General features: G+C 40.7%; 1 protein-coding gene across 7 annotated transcripts in view; it reads right to left on the reverse strand.

The window, feature by feature from the left end:
* RBPMS (RNA binding protein, mRNA processing factor) overlaps nucleotides 1–21,594 on the reverse strand; it is a 192,332-nt gene that overhangs the window by 64,586 nt on the left and 106,152 nt on the right. For all 7 annotated transcript variants that reach the window (XM_082608851.1, XM_082608852.1, XM_082608848.1 and 4 more), the window contains exon 5: nucleotides 12,303–12,453. In XM_082608851.1, the coding sequence (XP_082464977.1) occupies nucleotides 12,303–12,453 (151 nt within the window). The remainder of the gene's footprint in view (nucleotides 1–12,302; nucleotides 12,454–21,594) is intronic.

Raw genomic sequence — 21,594 nt, forward strand, 5'->3', positions numbered from 1 at the left:
AGTATGGCAGGAATCACAGAGGAGCTCGAGACCTGCTGAGGAAGAAGAGAGCACAGAAGAAAACAGAGGGCGACAACGCTGGACGGGGGTTTGGGCCAATTCAAGGAAATCCAGATGAAAGGTTTTGTTCTGTGAACAGGAAGAAACCGTTTTAGGTTTTTTTTTTTTTTTTTTTAAAAACTCCATCACAGAATACATCTCTCCAGCATCTCAGATAAGCGTTTACAGAAAAAGCAAACTGATAAAGAAGTATGGATTAGGGGACTGAGGTTTAAAACCCCATTTCACAGATTCTATCGGTCAGAATTTCAAGCGCAGGTCCTCTGCCTCTGGTCTCACAAGCCTGAGATAAATGTGTTGAGTGAGCTGTCATCTCCATGCCCACACATTTGTGGTAGATTTAAGGATCTAGAGGTGTAGGCAACCGAGTATGACTTTTTTTAAAGCTCTCATTTAATTGAGCCACTACCATGTGCCCAATACAGGCAAATAAGTACACAATCACTGACCTTTCATCACAACTGTGCATGTCACTATTATCCCCATTTGATAGATGGAGAAAAGGGTGCAGAGATAAGTAGAATACTGTTTTGTTTTGTTTTTTTCTTCCTGATAAGCAGAGGAAGATTCTCTCTGGTGGTTCTGCCTACCTTTTGTCCATTATCCAGAAGCCTGAATTTAACTGGAAATGAAAGCTTTATTAAAAAGTCTCATTACCCACAAACAAAGAAAACAAACTGATGGTTACCAAAGGGGAAAGGGGGTGGGGGAGGGATAAATTAGGAGTTTGGGATTAGCAGATACACATGACTATATGTAAAGTAGATAAACAACAAGAACCTATCTTGTAATAACCTATAATGAAAAAGAATATATATATGCCTATACATATGTGTATATATGTATACACATACATATACACACACCCCCAATCACTTTGCTGTACACCAGAAACTAATAAAACGTTGTAAATTAACTATACCTCCCTCCCCTCCCCCACACCCCACCAAAGTCTCATTACCCTGTGACTCGAAGGACTGGGGTGAGGCATGTTTGTATAAAGAAAACGCTGTGATGAAAACATTCTCTGGATAATTTAAATCACCTGCAGCTTAGGAACCCACCTCACAGGGTTAGTGTCTCCTTGGCAATTTTACAAAAGAGATAATTTGCTGCATTTAATTTCTAAGATATACAGATAGTATGTTAAATAAAAATAGTTATATTAGTAAAAACCAATGAACATGAGGAAAATACATGTATATTTTTAAAGCTGTTAAAATGCCTTGAGCCTTTGTACTTAAAAATTTTGTAAAGTTGTATGTTAAAAAATACAAAGGAGGGCTTCCCTGGTGATGCAGTGGTTGAGAGTTCGCCTGCCGATGCAGGGGACATGGGTTCATGCCCCAGTCTGGGAAGATCCCACATGCCACGGAGTGGCTGGGCCCGTGGGCCATGGCCGCTGAGCCTGCACGTCTGGAGCCCGTGCTCCACAGCGGGAGAGTCCACAACAGTGAGAGGCCCATGTACCGCAAAAAAAAAAAAAAAAAAAAGGAAATATAGAAGAGTTTAATAGCATGTATCTTTAGGTTTAGGAACTCAAAAACATTAACTTTTAAAAACTCCCTTTCTATCTTTTACAAGTTTCTTGAAATGAGCTTGTATTGCATTTGGTAAAGAGAGTCTGCAGGGGGAGGAATAAGCATTTCTGAAAGGTACTCAGTCCAGGCCCAGGCCTGTATGAGGTTCTCTGAGAATGAATGGGTGGCATATCATCCAGCTGTTCAAACTACCACTTAACGCAGTTATTCTTGGGCTGGTCTCTAGACAATAAGCAGCAGAAGTAGAAGGTCCTCTCACAGCTGAGGCTGGCATAGGAGCCTGCAAGGTCCCAGGCACTGCAGGGGCAATGTTTCCCTCCAGTCTAGCTCTGAATGGCTTTAGCTGCTGAAGCCAAACAATCACCTGCCCCAAATCTACAAGAGTCTTCTGGTAACTGCAGCTCTCCATGCCCACTCTATCCAATCAGGAATAAAATATTAACTTTAAATGTTTAAGACCAGTGTTTTCTAAACTTTAGCTTCAATACCCCTTTACGCTGGTAAAAACTACTGAAGACACCAAAGAACTTTTGTTGCTGTGGGTTATATCAATTGATATTCACGATACTAAAAATTAAAACTTAAAAAAAATAAAACCAAACCATTACATATTAAAATAAATAAGATATATTTTGTGAAAAACATATTTCAAAACAAACAAGGAAAAACTTAAATTCTACATTTTTGCAAACCTCTTTAGTATCTGGTTTAGTAGAAGACAATTTGCAGATAACATGATGCTATACATAGAAAATCATAAAGATGCTACCAGAAAACTATTAGAGCTCACCAGTGAACTCGGTAAAGTTGCAGGATACAAAATAAATACACAGAAATCTGTTGCATTTCTATACACTAACAACAAAAGACCAGAGAGAGAAATCAAGGAAACAATCCCATTTACCACTGCATCAAAAAGAGTAAAATACGTAGGAATAAACCTACCTAAGGAGGCAAAAGACCTGTACTCCGGAAACTATAGGATGCTGATGAAAGAAATCGAAGATGACACAAACAGATGGAAAAATATACCATATTCTTGGATTGGAAGAATCAATATTGTCAAAATCACTATACCACCCAAGGCAATCTACAGATTCAATGCAATCTCTATCGAACTACCAATGGCATTTTTCACAAAACTAGAACAAAAAAATCTTAAAATTTGTATGGAGACACAAAAGACCCCGAATAGCCAAAGCAATCTTGAGAAAGAAAAATGGAGGACTTCCCTGGTGGCACAGTGGTTAAGAATCTACCTGCCAATGCAGGGGACATGGGTTTGAGCCCTGGTCCGGGAAGATCTCACATGCCATGGAGCAACTAAGCCCGCGAGCCACAGCTACTGAGCCCGCGAGCCACAACTACTGAAGCCTGCGCACCTAGAGCCTGTGCTCCGCAACAAGAGAAGCCACCGCAATGACAAGCCCGCGCATGGTAACAAAGAGTAGCCCCCCCCTAACCGCAACTAGAGAAAGCCCGCACGCAGCAACGAAGACCCAACACAGCCAAAAATAAAATGTAAATAAATAAATAAATTTATTAAAAAGTGCAGAATACAGTGATTTCTGGTACAGTTTGGTGCCACTGTCTTGACATGTACTAAGGTGCCAGTAGTTGTGTCTACCACTACACAGTGAGAAAAACAAACTCTTCTCATGAGAATAGTTTAGACCTTGTGAACTCCCTGAATGGGTCTTGGAGACCAACCAGGGGTTGGCAGGCCAATACTTTTGAGAATTGTTGTACAGGAAAAAGTGTCTCTGTATTTGAGGATTACAAGTGTATGAAAAAGCAGAAGAGAGAAACAGGGAGCCTGCATCAAACTTTAACGAAGAAAGAGATGCCTTCCTTTTAATGAGCAGGTAAAGAGGGTACGGGGCCTTGAAAGAATGAAGTCTGTGGTGTCTGTTTCTTCTGGACTGTACCAGTAAGTTAACTCCCTTTATTCTCTCATTTCTCTGCAGAGGTAATATATGAGTTTACAAAACACTAAAGTTGGGTCAGTTATTTGCATTATGAAAGAATTCTGTGGTTTCCAAGGAGATGTGACTTCCTGAGTTCTTAAGGCATTTGTTTATAGCTGATCAATGAACAGATAAACGAGAAACAGGAATTCAAAGCAAAATCTTAGCCACTGCTAATCAAAGATAGGCTCTTCATTAAATCATAATGTAAATAAACTGGATCAAATTAGCTGATCTACTGATATTGTAATTAAATACCTCCCATATAAGATAAGATATATCTATATGGAAACCACTCTTACCAAATCCATTGCCTGATATTTTAATGTTACTGTTACATTTAATTATTAAAATTATTGCAGTTATACACGTTAAACAAAAACTAGGAATATGTGCAGGTCTGAAGAGAAGAAAGAGATGGAAGTGGGCTGTAAATCTTGGTGTGGCTCAGTAAGTGTTTGACTCTTCTTTTTAAAAGGAAAACAATACTTTTGCTTTTTCAGAGTGGGACATGCGTGGAAATAAATATTAGTTTAGGTCTCTGGTTTCTAAGAGTACTTTGCTGTCCTTATTCACTGTAGTTTTGTTCCATGGTTTTATTTCTCAGAATGTCCAGGGGCCTAGGTGCTCTTATATATCCTGACAGCCGAATACATGTCCTGACTCATAACAACCGGGAGTACAAACATGCCTGCTGGTACTGTCGGGGGGAGGCTGTTCAGAGAGCGCTCAGTGGGTTACTCCAACAGTGTGGAGTCTCAGTACACAGGATGGAAGTCACTGGCATGTTTCATTGAACGTCACCTCTGACAGCTTCAGACTGGTCCAGAGCAAGGACAGAAAGCCTTGATGGTCCCCACTGCAGAGCTGCCTCAGAGGCAATGGGTGCTTGAGTCAAGTAAGCACAGTCCTGCAAGCTCAGCTTCTATACTCTGACGTCCTCACCTCCTCTCCTCTCAGCAGCCGCTGCCTCCCGTTTCCTCCCTGTGTCCATCTCCTGACCTTTACTACTTTCCTTTACTGCTACTTCCCGACGCCTCCGACTGCCCAAAGACTTCTCACTACTGCTGTCTTTCTCCAGAACTTCCTCTTCACCCTCGGGCTCCCGCCCATCAAAACCCTTACCAGCAAGGACTGGGTTAAGCAAAACAGACGGAACAATGATTTGTGTCCTCACCATCACCAATTCCTCTTCCGTAATCTTGGTGGAAGGGCTGAATGGACAGGAGCACGGCTTCAGTCCTAAACACGCCACCTCCCTAAGGTGTTTCCAGTGGCATTCTGAGTCAAATGTGGCAAAAATCGGGGCAAGTGCCTCCTTCCCACTACCCATTTTCCTTCTCTACATAAAAGATTTTATGGCGTTCTGCTCCCTTTCCTGTCTTCCCAATGCAGCTTCCTAGAGCTTAAAGAAGGAGAGTCTGCCTTGGTCAAGTGTGAGAGTGTTGTGTTCAATAATCTCCATTCTCTCCCTACAAGTTAATTTAGAAAAAACTCCTTAGCCTGGCACTAAAGGCCCTCACCACCACGCCCATACCCTTCACTTACAAAGAGTCTTTAAAAATAATGCTCTGGTTTTACAATCCTGGATGGAAGGATGTTAGGAGGTAAGTGAGAAATGATAAAGACAGCATGATCATAGGTTGTAACCAAACGAAACCAAACAACAACAACCTGCCACACTCCGTATTTTTTTATGCATATATATAGAGAGAAATGTATATAGAAAGATACACAACAAAATGTTAACAGTGGTTATTTCTGGGCGGGAGGAACATCTACAATTTTAACCCTTCAAATTTCATTTATGGTCTCCTTACTTTTATAACGAATAACAAAATGGGTCAGGCATTATCATTTTACAAAATGAAATAAAAACACAATTTTATAAGTTTAAGTGTAACGAGAAGATTCAAGAAAAAAGGATGGGCCGATTTCTCAAATGCAGATGGGCTCAGATTGTTATCATACGATCATCATACTTCTGTCTCCAGGGATGGTCCCTAAAATAGACTGAAACCTTTGATCTCCCCAAATAACAGATCCAATATCCAGCTAGACAGTCCCTCAGTTCTGTGTTAGTTTTACTTTAAAAAAAATACTGCAGGACTGGGTCTCTCACTTTTATCTTTTACATAAAGAGCAGGCAAGGTTTCTTGCTGATCTGTTCAATCGCTTTGAAAATTAAAAGTGAAAAATTTCCTGCAGATTGTGTATCAGCCTCTTGGAACTTTACAAAGAGGCACCACCTATAGAGCACACTATCTACTTAACCATAAACCGGTGAGTATTTATGCTGGTTTCGTACTATCAGTTTGAAGGAGTGGGCAGGTGAAGTCTTAGGACCCCAGACAATGTAAATAAAACAGGGCTGTATCACACGCCTTTCCACCCATGCTCTTTGCCATCTCTATCTGAATGATCTGAAAAACCTCCTAAGCGACCTGTGTGCATGTCCTCCACGTATAAACAAAGAAGTCAAATATCCTGGCTGATGATGCCATTATTTATTGAACTAAAATACATAAACTGTTAAAAGTGGTCACTCTTATTTTCTGAAATAATGACTTAGAATTAACTACACCAAAACTAAATAAAACTGTCCAGTAGTTCAAGTTGGTCAACTACTTAAGAATACATTTTAGAGTTAATGGACCCTGGCCATCCAAATCTGATACTTTAAAGAGTTACAGTGAAGCCTGATTTTCACTAAGTAGTGACCTGCCCTGAAATCTTGATGCGGGCCTCTGGGGTCTTTAATAGACCTTCAGAGGTTTGATTTTAAAGTACCTCCTAAGGAATATCTTAACAACAGTGATAGCCAAAAGCACCTGTGGGCCGTAAGTTAGGTAGTATGGTATGGTGAGACCAGCAGTGGATTTAGAGCCAATTAGGTTAAAAATGAGCCATGTGACTTTGGGAAGGAAAGTTAAGTATTTTACACACAGTTCTTAAGGGAATAGCATAGTTGCTCAATAAATGTTTGTTTCCTCTCTTCCCATGCATTTAATAAAAGCCTATGGATCATTCAATCAACCACCTGAATTCCAGCAGCTCAGGAGCTTGCTGGACTCACTTGAGACCTCAGATAGTTAAGAAAGACAGCCCAATAGACATGTCTACCACCACTCCTCTGGTTTCTAGCAAGGTATCTGTGCCACCTGAATACATAGCGCCCTCCATTAAGTGCAACACAGAGAGACCGTGTGAAGGGTTGTGAGAGCCAGATATTACTTCTGCCCGTTCAATCTCAGTGGGCATCAGAACTTTGTCCCAAAGACAAAGAGGTGAATGAACGATTCTGAAATTCAAAAATCAGAGATACACTTTCATTCTATGCATGCTAAAGTCATGGAAGGATAGACACCAAAACGTTCACGGTGATTGTCTTGGGGTGGTAGAATTTTAGTGACTTATTTTCTTCTTTATATTTTCCTGGACTGCCTAAAAATGTTTTTCCTCTCAGAAGCATGTACTTTTACCATCAGAAAAAACTACAACTATTTGCATCATGAAACATAAAACACAAAAATGCAAGGGAGCTGCTTTTCGGAGGAAAAACAAGTCTTGCCCTCCTCCCCATAGAACACCCGCAACTTTGTCTTTCCCTTGCCTCCCTCTGCCCAGCTTGGTTAGGTCTTCCTCAGGCCCAGTCGCCATCTTTCTAGATGACCCCGCTCGAGGACAGCAGGTGTGGGATACACAGCCCCCGGTCCTGGTGGCACTCAGTGCACTTTCAGAGCAGGGGCGGGGACTATAAAGACACCCTTGGTTTTCCAAGCAGTACATGCTGTGCACGCTACCCTGGAAAATGCAGGCATGCTGGCTCTGTTCCCTGGGCACAGGGAGCTTCAGTCCAGGCCCTGGAAGGCCCCTATGCCACAGAGGTGATGGCTAAGAGATTTCATATTTGCTGAGTGTTGTCCCTGGGAGGGCACTTGCCAGGTACTTTAAAGGCTTATCTGAACTTTCACAGGATCTCTTCAGACGTAAGTCAGAAAGTTCACTTCCCGAAGGCTGGGGTCAGTACTGGGCAAATGGGAAATTCCAGTGGTGTGGCAGGAAAACTAGGAAGTGGTCTGATGATTCACCAAAGGCTTATGTGCTTACTAGGTGTTTAAAAGTATCACTCTTATAAAATTTAAAAAAAAAAGAAGCCATTAAGACAATCCAAATATAAAAAATAAAAAGTATCATCGTAGAGAGCACTGGCTTTCTTTGCGGGGAGGAGATGCGTGTGAGGCTAGGGTCAGGGAGGAGAGTGAGTCGTAAGGAGAACTTAACTTTACAATTCCTTGCTCTGCTGGTGATTCTCAAAAATGACTGCGTATCAGAATCACCCAAAGAGCTTTTAAAAATACAGAGTGTAAGTCCTAGAACGGACCCACAGAATCAGAATCCTCAAGGCTGGACTACAGGAATCTGAATTCTGCGAAGTTCTATAGAGCCTTTTGATATTTGCTCCGTAAATCTGAATTGAAAGGGGAGGATCTGTCTGACCTAAGGGCTCTGTTAAGCATTGGCTGCTTCCACCTTCTAATGGCATTAGAATATGGGATGCTGCAATGTAAACAGATCAAGAGCATTTAATTAAATTCAACATTATGACAAAACTTACCAAATTAGACACCTGAAGTATGTGCATTTTATCATATCCCAATCCTACTAATGAATGCTGTGAATTTTAAAAGTTCCAAATTTAAAAGCAGAAAATGAAATCTGTGGCATCTTAAAAAATTCCACGTATTTTTCTAGGTGCTAGGATATCGAGTATACAAAAAGCAGAAAAACTATAGGTCTCACAACAAGAGACAAACATACATTCTTCTATGCACATAGTAACAATCACTGAGTACTCACTATGTGGCCCCTCTTCCAACTTTTACATGTCAATTAATTAATCCTCACAACCGTACGGGTATGTTCAATTATTGCCATTTTATAGTTGAGAAAATTAAGGCACAGAGAGGTTAAGTCATTAGACCAAAGTTACAAAACTAGTAAGTGACTGGTCAGAATTTATTAAATCCAGGCTCTATCGCTTGATGCATTAGACTGCTCAGGCTGCTGTAACAAAATACCACAGACTGGGTGGCTTAAACAATAGAAATTAATTTCCTCATAGTTCTTGAGACTAGAAGGCCAAGGTCAAGGTGTTGGTAGGTTTGGCTTCTCCTGAGGCCTCTGTCCTTGGCTTGCACTGTCCTCACATGGGCCTTTCCTCTGTGTGAGCACACCCCTTATGTCTCTTTTTCTTCTTATAAGGTCACCAGTCATATGATTAGGGTCCCCCCTAATGGGCTCATTTTAATTTAATCACCTCTTTAAAGACCTTATTTCCTAATATGGTTACATTTGGAGGCAACGCCCAACTGGGGGGTTGGGACTTCAACACATGAATTTGGGTGGGAGGGACACAATTCAACCCCAAACACCTGATGACTGTGAAACCTCAAGAAAGTTACTGAAACTTCCTAGGCCTCAGCTTCTTCACCTGTAAAACAGTGCTACTGAGAATCAAAGGAGAGAATTCATGTAAAATGCTTATTAGCAGAGTGGTCTGACACACAGTATCATCATTTTAAAGATGAAGAAAACGAAACTCAGAGACGGTGACTTGCCCTGCGTTCATCTCTAAAGCGGAGTTCTTATACTTCAGCACACTATTTTCCTGTATAACCAAATGTATAATCCAGCACAATTTTATATAATTTATAAATTTTATACATCGCTTAACGTCCTGCTTTTTGACAGTATTTTTCTTTATTACATAAAAGGGAGTAAGAGAAGGAGAAGTTCAAATTAATAAGAATTCAGTTAGGGAGGTATACTACTTTCATGGGATTGTATATGAATGTCATTCATCTTTTCTCCTAATTTGTAAAGACAACTGGCTATAGCCACCCAGTGATGACACCTCAGAAGATCAAACCCTACTTTTAACTATCAGGAATGAAAAGCAACTCAGTTTTTTGTAAAAAATTAAGATTGTCCTTCACATTTGCCTAGTACTCTACGTATATTAACCCCCATTTAATCTTCAACACAATCTTATAATATCGTATCTAGCTCTCATAACAATCATGTGAGGAAGGTATTATTCCCATTTTTCAGCAAGGGAACAAGAGCACAGCAAGGTCAAAGGTTTTTCTTTAAGTTGCAATATCTGGTTTCCTCACTTTTCATGCTTGGCACAGAGCAGGTGTTCAGCAAATAAGGCAGACGGCTTGCGGCAATCTAGACTAAGCTGCAAGGCATCTCTTTTATATCCTTTATATGGGCCAAGTTTGAGAAGTGAGTTCAAGTAAATATTTGTTTGTATAATAGACTCCTAGCACATCCCTCCTTTAGTGATGGCAATGAGTACTTTTCAGTCACCATGATATAAAAAACATCAACAAAAAGAAGCATTTATAAAACCTCTCTCTCATGGCCTGAAACAGAGAAGCCTACAGGCCTTTTCCAACCCCCAAATCCTATGATTCCATCACAGTCTACTCCTGATAGGTAGTTAAACTCACCACCTCTAGTACCAATTATGGGCACAATGCAATTGGATTCACCAGTACTGAACCACTACAATGTTCTTTCTTAGTTTGTGGTGTGCTTCAGGGAAAACAACAATTTTGCATATGTGACAGAAAAGTTCACCATTTCCAGAGGTAATTGTAATGGATGATAAGGTCGATCTCAGTGGATGGTGTAATTGCTGTCCGTCAAGGTCCCTATGTCATAAAAAGGAGCTATATTAAGAGAAACCAGGCCAACTTATTTTCTCAGGAATACACTGGTGTTTGCGTTTTTTTTTTTTTAAACCTTCAAAGTCTGTTTGGCCATGAGCAGTCAGGCAAGTTTTGACCCTGACATGGAAACTATCTGACCACTTCTGAGCGGTTCAGTACACAGGGAAGGGTGGTAGGCGGAGCCGGCCAGAGCAGTGCTCTAAACTCTGCTCGAAGCTCTCCTGCAACTTCAGGGACTTGTGGGTGTCCAGTTTGTTCATCTATCTTGCTTTCATGTACCCTACTGTGAACTGGCCATCACCTCTCTGGCTAACTACTTCACAGAGCTGTTGTAGCAAATTTAGGGGGGAAAAAAAAAAACAAACCCAAACTCTCAGAAAAGAATTCAATAAAAAACTGAAAGGATACAAGTATTGCATTACACTTCCTGTCTGAATTAATTTTTTCAAAATACTCTTGAGATGTGAAGCAGGCAAATTCACTAAGTAAAGAGTTACTCTAGGTTGTCTTTTCTAAGTGAAAGTATCCTACAAGTACTATTTTCTGATGCCTTAAAGAGAGAAGAAATTTCAGAAAGAAATGAAGAGGCATACAAATGGCATAATTCTGCACATAGCCAAATTAAAATACTCAATTTATCGACTTATCATCACTAATAAATATTTACTAAATATATGCAATGTACACAGCACTGGGCTAGATGCTGTTTAGAATACAGAATTAGTAAGAAATGTCCATACATCCTCCTGTAGTACAACTGTACCATAAGATGAAACTTTTGTTTAGATTTCCCAAATAAACAAAGGTTTTAAGTTTCCCTAGGAAGAACAAAATTTTTTTTTTCTCTATTATGATTTCCTGGCTTCATAGAAAAACTATAGAACACACCGAGGGAGAAACTCTTCTTTTATTTATTAGTTTCCACTGATAAGCAACAGCTTTTCAAGAGTGACTGAGCTAGAGAATGACTGTAATTTCCACAACAACCCAATTAAATCTGACACGCACATGACACGGGGGAGAAAGGAACCCATGTGCCCTTCGATTTCAATAAGAAAAGTTGAAGCATATTGTCAGGGAAAGCAGGAGGAAGATCAAGATCATGTGGCTTAGAAAGAAGATCAAGAATGATAGGACGGAAATATTCCAAGTAACAGCAAGGCACTTGGGATTCCTTGAATGCCCTGCCGTATTCAATCACATACGGCCATGCACTGAAGGAAAAGCTAGAGCCTATCTCACGCCTCACTTCTGCTGCTGACTGAGCTTGAGAAAGAAAATTAAGACAACATTTTCAAGTTACTCAGTCAAAGGCAGAAATTGTAGCCTGGACATTTAAGGGAATAAGCTCATTAGGTGGGGTAAAAGACTTGTTTTGCAATTAGTCAGTGTCTTTACCCAATTAATTTAAAACGGGAAGCCCCGAATTTTCTTAAAGCTTTACTGGTATTAGTTTGTTAGAACTGACCGTTCTACTATATAAATTCTTTGTGTATGTTTACTTTCCCTCCTAGATTTATGGCCAAACTGTTCTCAAAAACAGAACAAACTTCTTGTTATCTGCTTCTTTCATATTTAATATTCTATTTCCCTGAAGCCACAGAACTGATATTCTTCAACAGATGAAGTCAAGTGAATGCTGAGAACCAGCACTCATGGTCCAAGGATGGGGAAACGAATAAGGATTTAAACCCCAAGGCAAACAGGGCACACTCACGATAAGGTCAAGATCACATTAAGGAAATCTACAGCACTTAAAACGAAATCTTGTAGTTATAGTTCTGATCAAGCTGAACCATCTTTTGGGACAGCCAATCATGAACAAGATTGCTGTATTTGGAATTCAGACAGCAAGAAAAGGCAGTCTCTTCTCAGAAATGGAAAATGACACTCAGCCAGCTCTATGTCCCATGGTGTAATCTCACATAAAGTACTTGAACAATTCTTAGTTATTATTTTTTTTTCCCAAAATGAAAAGTAGATCAACTTACATGGCTCTCTGGCAATGAACTGAGGTACAGTGTTGGGCAGAGGAGTACTAGGGTTTGGAGTCCCTACTAGTTTGTTCTTGGCCATCTTCGTGTTTGCCTTAGCAAACTCTAGTCGTAGTGTTTGTGGAATTTCAGGATCGAAGCGGATGCCCTTTGGAAATAAAGAACAAATGGAAGATGTTTTCATTTCCTTAGAGTCAAACCGGAATGGTGACAAAATAAACACACCAGTAAACCCGGCCAATCAGAAAAAAAAAGTTAGTAAGAGCTCTCATTCTCACTACTCACACAGAATACACGAAAACCCATAACACAGCATGTCCACCAAGTCAAGGAGATTTAGTCTACTGTATTAAAAATTTAGTTGCATGGTTTTTCATCTATTCCTTTTCTTTTTGGACTAAAACTTTCGGGTTCAAATTTTAAATGTGGACCAGCAAATGCCTAGCATAGTTAAAAACGAATTAATGGCTACCAATAAGAATGAATTAACGTAAAGCCCTGTGTAATACTGAAAAACTAATTAATGGCTACCAATAAGAATGAATTAACATAAAGCCCTGTGTAATACTGGAAAAGTCTAACACCTGAAATCGTAAGAGGCAAGGCTTTGGCCAGGGTTTAAAACAATGTTAATTCTTCAATGCCTTAGTTTCATCACCTCTAGAGGGGGAAAATTCCCATCCCTTTCTAACTGGAGAGCTTTCATACTGGTGATACACGTACTCTGAGTTACTAAGTAGACAGGAACTAAACAGTTTTAAGATTTCAATATAACTAGTATTACTTAACTCCAGTTAGCTTATAAATTTATAGGAATGTCTTGATGTGGTATGGTCCTGATTTTGATTATAGCTGGCTTACTAGATACATGGAGAGACAGACAACAGATTATATGGGCCAAAGAGAGGGTAGTAATTTCAATTACCTTTAACCCTATTATTGCAGTTTACCTAAACCAAATATATTCAATAAAATAAATCACAAACACTATAAAATACAACATTTAGGGCAAGATAAATGTATTCTGAAACCCTCCCACCATTTAAGAATGCCTCTATTACTGAGCATAATGAATAATCTCATGATATTTATGTCCAATGCTATGATTCTGGACCCCAACAATAGTATCAAAGACACCCCAGTATAATAGTATGGTGCATAAATGTGCATTCAGAACAGACTTAGGTACCATGTTTGTTTGTATGGCGTGTTCTGAAAAAGGAGTGAAGTTCTGAAAATGAGGATCTTAAGAACACAGGTTCTCAGTTTAGCACCCACATGGGCCTGGGCGCCCCAAGCCCCTTTCTTCTTTTTATTAGCTTGAAGACAAGAGCAATTTCTACAAGAAATTAGTAAGAGTCTCTGACTCTGTAGACCATGATGAACAACTCTGAACTTCTCAGGCTCAACTCCAAGGATGGGAGGAAGAGCCTGTGACTTGATGGGAGCAGCAATAAGAGAAATAAGGGGGTTGGGGGCGGGGAGCGCAAGGAAAGCGAGGCCCTCAGGGAGGCACAACTACAGCCACGGAGCCGTGACCCACAGATGTCCTGGAGTGGGTGAAATTTCCAACTGAAGGTGCAAACAGGTGCGGGTGGACAAGAAGAAAAGGAATCCTCTCGTGCAGCCCTAACCAATGACGAAAAGTGAAAAGGGGGCGCCAGCTATATGAAATATAAAAAGAAATTCTTTCTTTAACTGGTCTCAGTTTTCGTTTTAATTTGAGAAACCTCAGTATTATCTTGAGATCAATGTACATAAGGGGAAAAAGACAAAGCAGCGTCCTGAAGCAGTGTTTGCTTCCATTCTCTTCCACTACGAGCATTTCACTCTACCTAAGCTGACAGCAACAACAGAGTAAATATTTCCAAATACGGATCTGAAGAGCTGTGGCCTTTGCTGGGAGACGAGCACAGTCCCCACTGTCATTTAAAGGTCTGCTGTGGAAGGGCTTGCATATTCTTGTCACACCCCATCCAACTACACATAGAAGCAACTTGCCATCCATTTCCAAGTGTCCTCCTTGGCACTTAACTCCCCCATCCTTCCTGTGAAGCAGCAGCTTTCCTAATAACCCTGAGCCCCCATCCACGTGAGCAGCATGGGTAACATGAGAAGAGCATCCTGGGACCTGTCAGGGGTCCTCTGGAGTTTCTAGTCTCAGAGAATGGGGCTGGACATCTGCATTCTATGCCTCAGCTCTTTCACTGACGTGCCAGAGCTGTTCACCGAGGCTCCATACAATGTGCCGGCCTCTTACACAACCTGGTCTCGTGACTCAGGTCCTAAAACATGCTTAACTGAGTCTCCCCTACTCCCCATCCCCGTCTTCATACCCCTCCTCCCTGTGTGAGCTAAAATAACACCACCATCATGTTCCAAATCAAAGTTCCAGCTCTTTATTAAAAAAAAAAAAAAGCTCAGAAGTTAAAGTGACCTAATTTGTTTGGCAGCTTATTCAGAGGCCGGAGGCTTAGAACACAAGTCACATTCCTCTAACATCTTTAGCAGCAACACCATATTTGGTAATCAATATCCTGCTCAGCTCAGTTTCTATCCAGAGGGACTAGCCAAGCCAAAAACATTTTAAATGTTAAAGGATGAAGAAGAGGAGGCAGAGTGGGGCAGGGGTAGGGACAACATGGAAGTGAAGAGGAAGAATGAGGGGGGAAAGAGGAAAAAGAGGAAGACAGATAGGAAGGAGACAGGAAAACAAAACAAACAAATCCCCTTGTGCTTTTAATTAAAGCCCAATAAGATTATTCTCCGGCCACAGTGACTTCTCATTAAATGCTGTCAGGATAAGAGTACTACTAAATCCAAGGGGGAATCTGCGCCTTTCAAAATCAACTTTTTCCTCTCTTGCCTATAATGCACCAAAACCCTTCTGATAAGTGAATAAAAACGTTTCTCTTCCAATTGCAAATGGTGTCTTATTTCCTTGGTGTCCAAAAAGGTCAGTTTCTAGATATCAGTATGATATCAGTTTGAGAAGTTACTTAGAAGCAGCCCAATCTGACTGGCTATAGGAACAGCCAATAGTCTCTCCAAGATGGCCTAGAACACTGTGACCAAAGCAACACAGGTTTACTGTGACCTACAAAGGCTAAACTCCCTACCCAGGGCAAACTCTGGGAGATAGAAAGTATCCTCAGTAGCCTACTATACCTAAGAGTATATCAGGGCAGTAGCAAACCCATATGCCTATGTGTCATAGACTGAATGTTGGTGTCCTCCCCAAATCCATGCTGAAACCCTAACTCTCAATGTGATGGCATTCGGAGGTAGGGCCCCTACAAAGGGGGATTAGTGCCCTTGGGAGAAGAGGAAGGGACTCTAGAGACCTCTCTCTCCAGGAGCACACACCAAGGAAAGGCCACGTGAGAACACAGTGAGAAGGTGGAATCTGCACAAACCAGAAAGAGGGTCCTCAACCAGATACTGAATCTGCTGGCAACTTGATCTTGGACTTTCTAGCCTCCAGAACTGAGAGAATTAATGTTGTTGACGCCACTCTATCTGCGGTATTTTGTTATGGCAGCCAGAGCTGAGATACCTTAATAACACGGTTTTCTTTCCTGAACCGTAGTTCCTAAAATACCTCACAGTACCTCTTTCTGAACTTTCTACGGTCTCATCAGGTAACTCTCCTCTTCCCCACCAGCCTCATCCCCAGCCCCACCTTTTCCCTAACTGCAAGTGACTCAGCCCATAGGAACACTTTTCTTCAACCACCTTGGTTGATACATGTGATTACTGGAAGTCCTAACAGTTCAATCTCAAAAGCTACAGAGAGCAATTGGAGGCTTGAAGGACAATTCAAACCCTGCATTTGCATACTGTAATGCTCTAAACTCAAACAGAGTATATTACTGCATTTAGGACTCTGTTGAGGGAATTTTTAAAAACCCTCTTTTTTCCTCCTCCTCTGTCTCCTAAAATTAAAGCTTAAGAACTCTCTGTAAATAGAAAATCTTGAAAAAGAGAAATTTCTGAATTGTAGACCTAGACCCCTCAATGCAAATTTGTGCTTCCTATTTAAATTGAATTAAGATTCTCAGCAAGTTACAGAGCTTTAAAATGCCATTTTACTGCTCTACAAACTATATCAAAGGGCGGAGTCCCAGAAGGATAAGGGAAGAGCTAGTATATAATAAAACACAAGGAAATGGGCAAGGTAAGAGGAAATCACCAAATCCTGGAGACCCAAGCCTACAGGAATGTAGAGAGTCACTGTAAATGAACTGCAGCTCTTTCAGTGACTTTCTGGAAGACAAAATGGAGAAGCTATTAATTAAATGTGCTGCAAAGCTCAGATCCCAAGTAGCTCTCCTGTTTCTCTAGCTGTGGTGATACTGGCTTTTTATACACATAGGCTGTGTTGGAAAAGATTTATTGGCTGCAAATCGTGGATTTGGAGTCGTATGATTATTCTGAACATAAAGGCTCAACACCATTTCAACCCCTTAGTAGTGTCACTGGTATTAATGTCATGCCACAAGAGTGGGATAAATATTAGTCAGGAGTTTATTCATTGAATAATGGGGAAAAAAAGAGAGGGAAGGGCTATACTAGAATGATTAAAATACCCTTAGAGGCCTACCCTCATATGCAATGTGTGGTCCTTGATTGAACAACCAGATATAAAAGACCTCTCATGGGAAAGTGAAGAAAGCTGAATACAGAATGGGCATTAGGTGATATCTGGGAATTGTCCATTTTATTAGGTGTGATAAAATGGTAATGTAGGAAAATGTCTTTAGTTTTTGTACTGAAATACAAAGAAGATATAATGACAAAATGTCCTAACATCAGGTATTTACTTTAGAATACTTAGAAAAAATGGAAGCAAATGCAGCAATATGTTAAGTTGGTAAATTCTGATGGATTAATGGATGTTCATTACTATGCTCTCTACCTTTTGGTATGCTTGAAATTTCATAATAAAAAGTAAAAACAGAACAGATTCAACCAAGCACATAACGTTTGTCATGTACTAGAGACACAAGGATCAGTGAAAATAAGCCCCTGCCTTGAGGAGTTCAGATCTCAGGCTCTGGTGAGGGAGCTGTACAGGTAAACTGACGGTTAGATAAACAGACAAACGCAATGTCTAGGACTCCATGGGAAACAGAGCCATGGCCCTGAGTGACTGGGGACCAGGAAGGCAACACAGAGGAAGTGCCAAAAGAGCAGAAATTTACCAGGTGGTAGTCCAGGAAAGAGCTCAGCAAAGTTCTGTATGACAGGATGTGAAGAGGGTGTGGATGTGGAGATGTGTGGATGTGTGTGTGTGTGTGTGTGTGTGTAAAAGACTGCACAAGCACTGGGATGAGATCACGAGGAACTTTCAGGTCATGAGGACTCTGGAGTATCTGCATGGCTGAGCCGCTAACATTTTTTAAACTGGGGAAATATGATGATCAGATTTATGTAGTAGAGCGTGATCCTCAAATGTTAGCACGTATCAGAATCATCTGGAAGACTTCCTAGACACAGAGTACCGAACCCGCGCCTCCAGTTTCTGATTAAGGAGATCTGGGATGGGACTTGAGAATCTGCATTCGTAACAAGTTTCCAGGCTGATGCTGATACTGCTTGTGCGGGGACCACATCTGAGAATCACTGCAGTGGAGGGTAACTCTAGTGGGGGGGGGCAGCTGGACTTAAACGGAAGACTGGAACACACCAGACGCGAAGCCGTTCAAACAGCCCTGGAAAGAGGTTGACTGGGGTAACTGCTCTGCTGGCTCTTCTTCTCTGGGAAGCACCCAGAGGCCAACATCCAGGTTCTGTGCCCTCACGCCCCTAGTGACAGCTGCCTAGTTAAGGTACAGATAGATGCGGCCCACAGAGACCAAATGTGTTTTATCTTCCGAGGATTTCAACCTTGAGTATAAAAATACAGAAAATGGAGGTGGCTGGAGCTGAGTTACCCTAACAGTCTCCCACTAGAGAAAAGGCCTCTAAACTCCTGTCACTGAGGTCTTCAGCACTGTCCTAATGCCGGATGGAGTCTTGTTTATTTGGTACATCCTTCAAATCTGTGAGCTATAGCCCAGTGTCTTTACAAATGGTTCTACCATTAAAGTAAGTGGGTTTATCAGCCCTTGACAACTAGTTTTAGAGACAAAGGAAGCATTCATTTAGAGGGGGAAAAAAGGGAAAGAATGAGGCAAAATATATATATATTTACTGAGAAAGATGTCATGGCAATATGAGGTTTAAAAAAGAAAAAGATACTTAACAATGTTTAGTAGCCTTAGAAGGAGGGGCCTTTCTGTTTGTACGAGTGTGTGAACCCAGGAATGTTTATAATGGGACAACCACCCCGTTAACAGTGGTAACTTTGGTGGCAATGTCAGGGTGGGGAGGGGATTTCTAGTCTGTGTGATTTTGTATCGTTTGAATTTATTACAAATATGTATAATTTATAAAGTTATAATTTACAGGATCTGACACAGGTTAAAAGAAGAAAGAAGAGGGAGAGAGCGGGAATAAAAGGGCTCCTGTGGAGCGTTAGCAGAGCCAGAGCAGAACTAACAGTAACAGATATCCTGGCAGACAGCACTCAACCAGGTATGTTGGTGCTTGCTGCTTAGTTCTTAAAAACTACTTACTTTGAAATAATTTCAGATTTATGGAAAAGTCGCACACATGGTACAAAGAATTCCTGTGTACCCTTTGCCTAGATTTCCCCATACACCTTTGCCCTCCCTGAGCTGTTTAAGAATATGTTGAAAGCACGATACCCTTTACCCTTTACAGTTTGGCTTCCTAAAAGCAAGGACATCTCTGTGCTGCTGACCCAGGATCTAATCCAGAATCATACATGGCATTTAGCTGTCATCTCTTTAGCCTCCCAGAATATTTCCCTCAGTCCTTGTTTTCCGTGACCTTGACATTTTGGAAAAGTACAGGCTATTTTTTCTGTAGACTGTCCCTCAATTTGGGTTTATCTGATTTGTTTCTTGATTAGATTAAGGTTATAAATTTTTGGCAGGAATATCACAGAAGTGTCATTCTCAGTGCATCCTATCAGGAGACACATGATGTCGTTTTTGTCTCTTTACTCGTGATAATAACTTTGATCACTTGCCAAGTTTCTCCACTGTGAGGTTACTATTTTTTGTCTTTTTAACTAGTAAGTATCTCATAGGGAAATAACTTTGAGACTAAATATATTGTTTCTCAAATTTTAACATCTATTGATCTATTGTTTTAACATCTATTGATAATTCTTACCTGAGGCAATCTTCACTGTTGTGATGGCCAAATAGTGATTCTTCTAATCCTATCGTTCCTTTCATCTTCACTAGCCTTCTACTCTAAGGAAAAGCTTACCCTTTGGCCCTGTTTATTATTTATTCCTTTCTACATTCGTTTGTTCATTCACTCACACATCAGTACGATTCATACCTTATTTTATGATTTATAATTTATTACTATTATTTGTTTCGGTGCTCAAATTGTCCCAGATTTATACGGAAACACACACATGCTTTCACATCCATATCTATTTCTCCACATCTATTTAGATATATTAAAAACATAAATTAGTACTGATACCTCCAATTCCAATCCAACACCATTAGGTTAATCCTAGCCTTCCCTCTCCACATTTGTATCAATAACTCCGTCTCTGAATCCTAGCTCTGATTATCCACTATACATTTACTTATTCGCTCAACACGGGAATGAAGTCTCAGAATCGCTGAACAATATCAACATAAAAAGGAAACCTATTAACTACAGTTCAGTATATATAGTTCTTTTTGTCTTAGGCCTAAAAGTATATAGCCAATATGTACAGTCAAGAATTATTTGGGCGGGCTTCCCCACTGGCGCAGTGGTTGAGAGCCCGCCTGCCGATGCAGGGGACACGGGTTCGTGCCCCGGTCCGGGAAGATCCCACATGCCGTGGAGCGGCTGGGCCCGTGAGCCATGGCCGCTGAGCCTGCACGTCCGGAGCCTGTGCTCCACAACGGGAGAGACCACGACAGTGAGAGGCCCACGTACCGAAAAAAAAAAAAAAAAAAGAATTATTTGGGTCAGCTCTCTCCATTCTTCCCAACTTCACTGTGGTTGTATTATTCACTTGAAATAGATTCATTTGTTTGTGTCTGCATTGTTTGGAGTCCCCCGCATTCTGTTGTCTTTACTTTCTCTGTATATTCATAACAGGTAAAACTGTTTTACCACTTGAAAAGTTAAAGTTGATTCATCAACCCATTCATCTTTTACCCATTTCTGAATTTCTGGTTATGAATTTATGAATAATTTTACGTATGTTGACTGAAAAGCTGAGGACTCAGAATTTTAACATCCCCTCAACCTGCTGTGACTTCCTGAGACTCCTAATCTTTTGAAGGAAGTTTCTAAATAACCAAGGTTTTCGATATTGTTTATTGAACTTAATTTTTAAATTAATTTTCAATTTCTAATTGAAATATGTCGAAATGTTAAAAAAAGTGGGGGGGGGAAGGGGTAAAGACAATTGGGGCTAAAATTGCTGTAATAAATATTGCTATAAAGGTTCAGTTAAGTTCGAGGCCTGAATGAACCTGGGTTGATGCCCAGGCTTCTCCTGTTGAGTCCTGGGCCAAAAGCCTTTACAGTGTCCCGATATGCGCAAATTCAAATGTTTAGAATACTATTCCATTCGGGTGAACTACATGAAACTCTACTGGAAAGCAACAGGTTGCCCCTACTGTTCACTCCACCGCCAGTGGACTCTGCTCTCCTCTGAGACACAGCCGCAAGTGACCCATTTCTCCTAGAGCTAAGGTCATTTCCTATCAGAATCTCCTGGTGTTTCACACACACCCCATTCTGACCCAATAATCCAGTGGATCTGAGGCTTTGGTATTGAACCAGATAAAACTACCTTCTTGTGTGTAGAATAAAAATAGTAAAGTAGCAGCAATCTCATAAGAGTCAACTTAATATGATGGCTGAGATGCCTGGTTGATTCTAATAAGCTTCTTACTGCCCTTTTCTCTATACCCCACTCCAAACGAATATCCACTGCTGCTGTAAGGAATGTGGAACATCCAGAAAGCCCTGCCTAGCCAGGTGTCTATGCTGAAGGGGAGAAATAATGTTCCTCGTTCAGGTTATAGGTTTTAACCAATTCATTCGGACTTTCTAATACAGAATGAGAAGAATCTGTCACCAGAAATTGTATGCTGTATAATAATATCCTGGTGTAGGAAAATCCTAGTATTTCTTTTGTAATAATCTGCTCGGTTGTTCCCTAGCCTTCAGGACTTCCTTTAACCTTTACAGA

The sequence above is a fragment of the Mesoplodon mirus genome (genome assembly GCF_964341445.2).
Source record: "Mesoplodon mirus genome assembly, chromosome: 20".
Classification (NCBI taxonomy): domain Eukaryota; kingdom Metazoa; phylum Chordata; class Mammalia; order Artiodactyla; family Ziphiidae; genus Mesoplodon; species Mesoplodon mirus.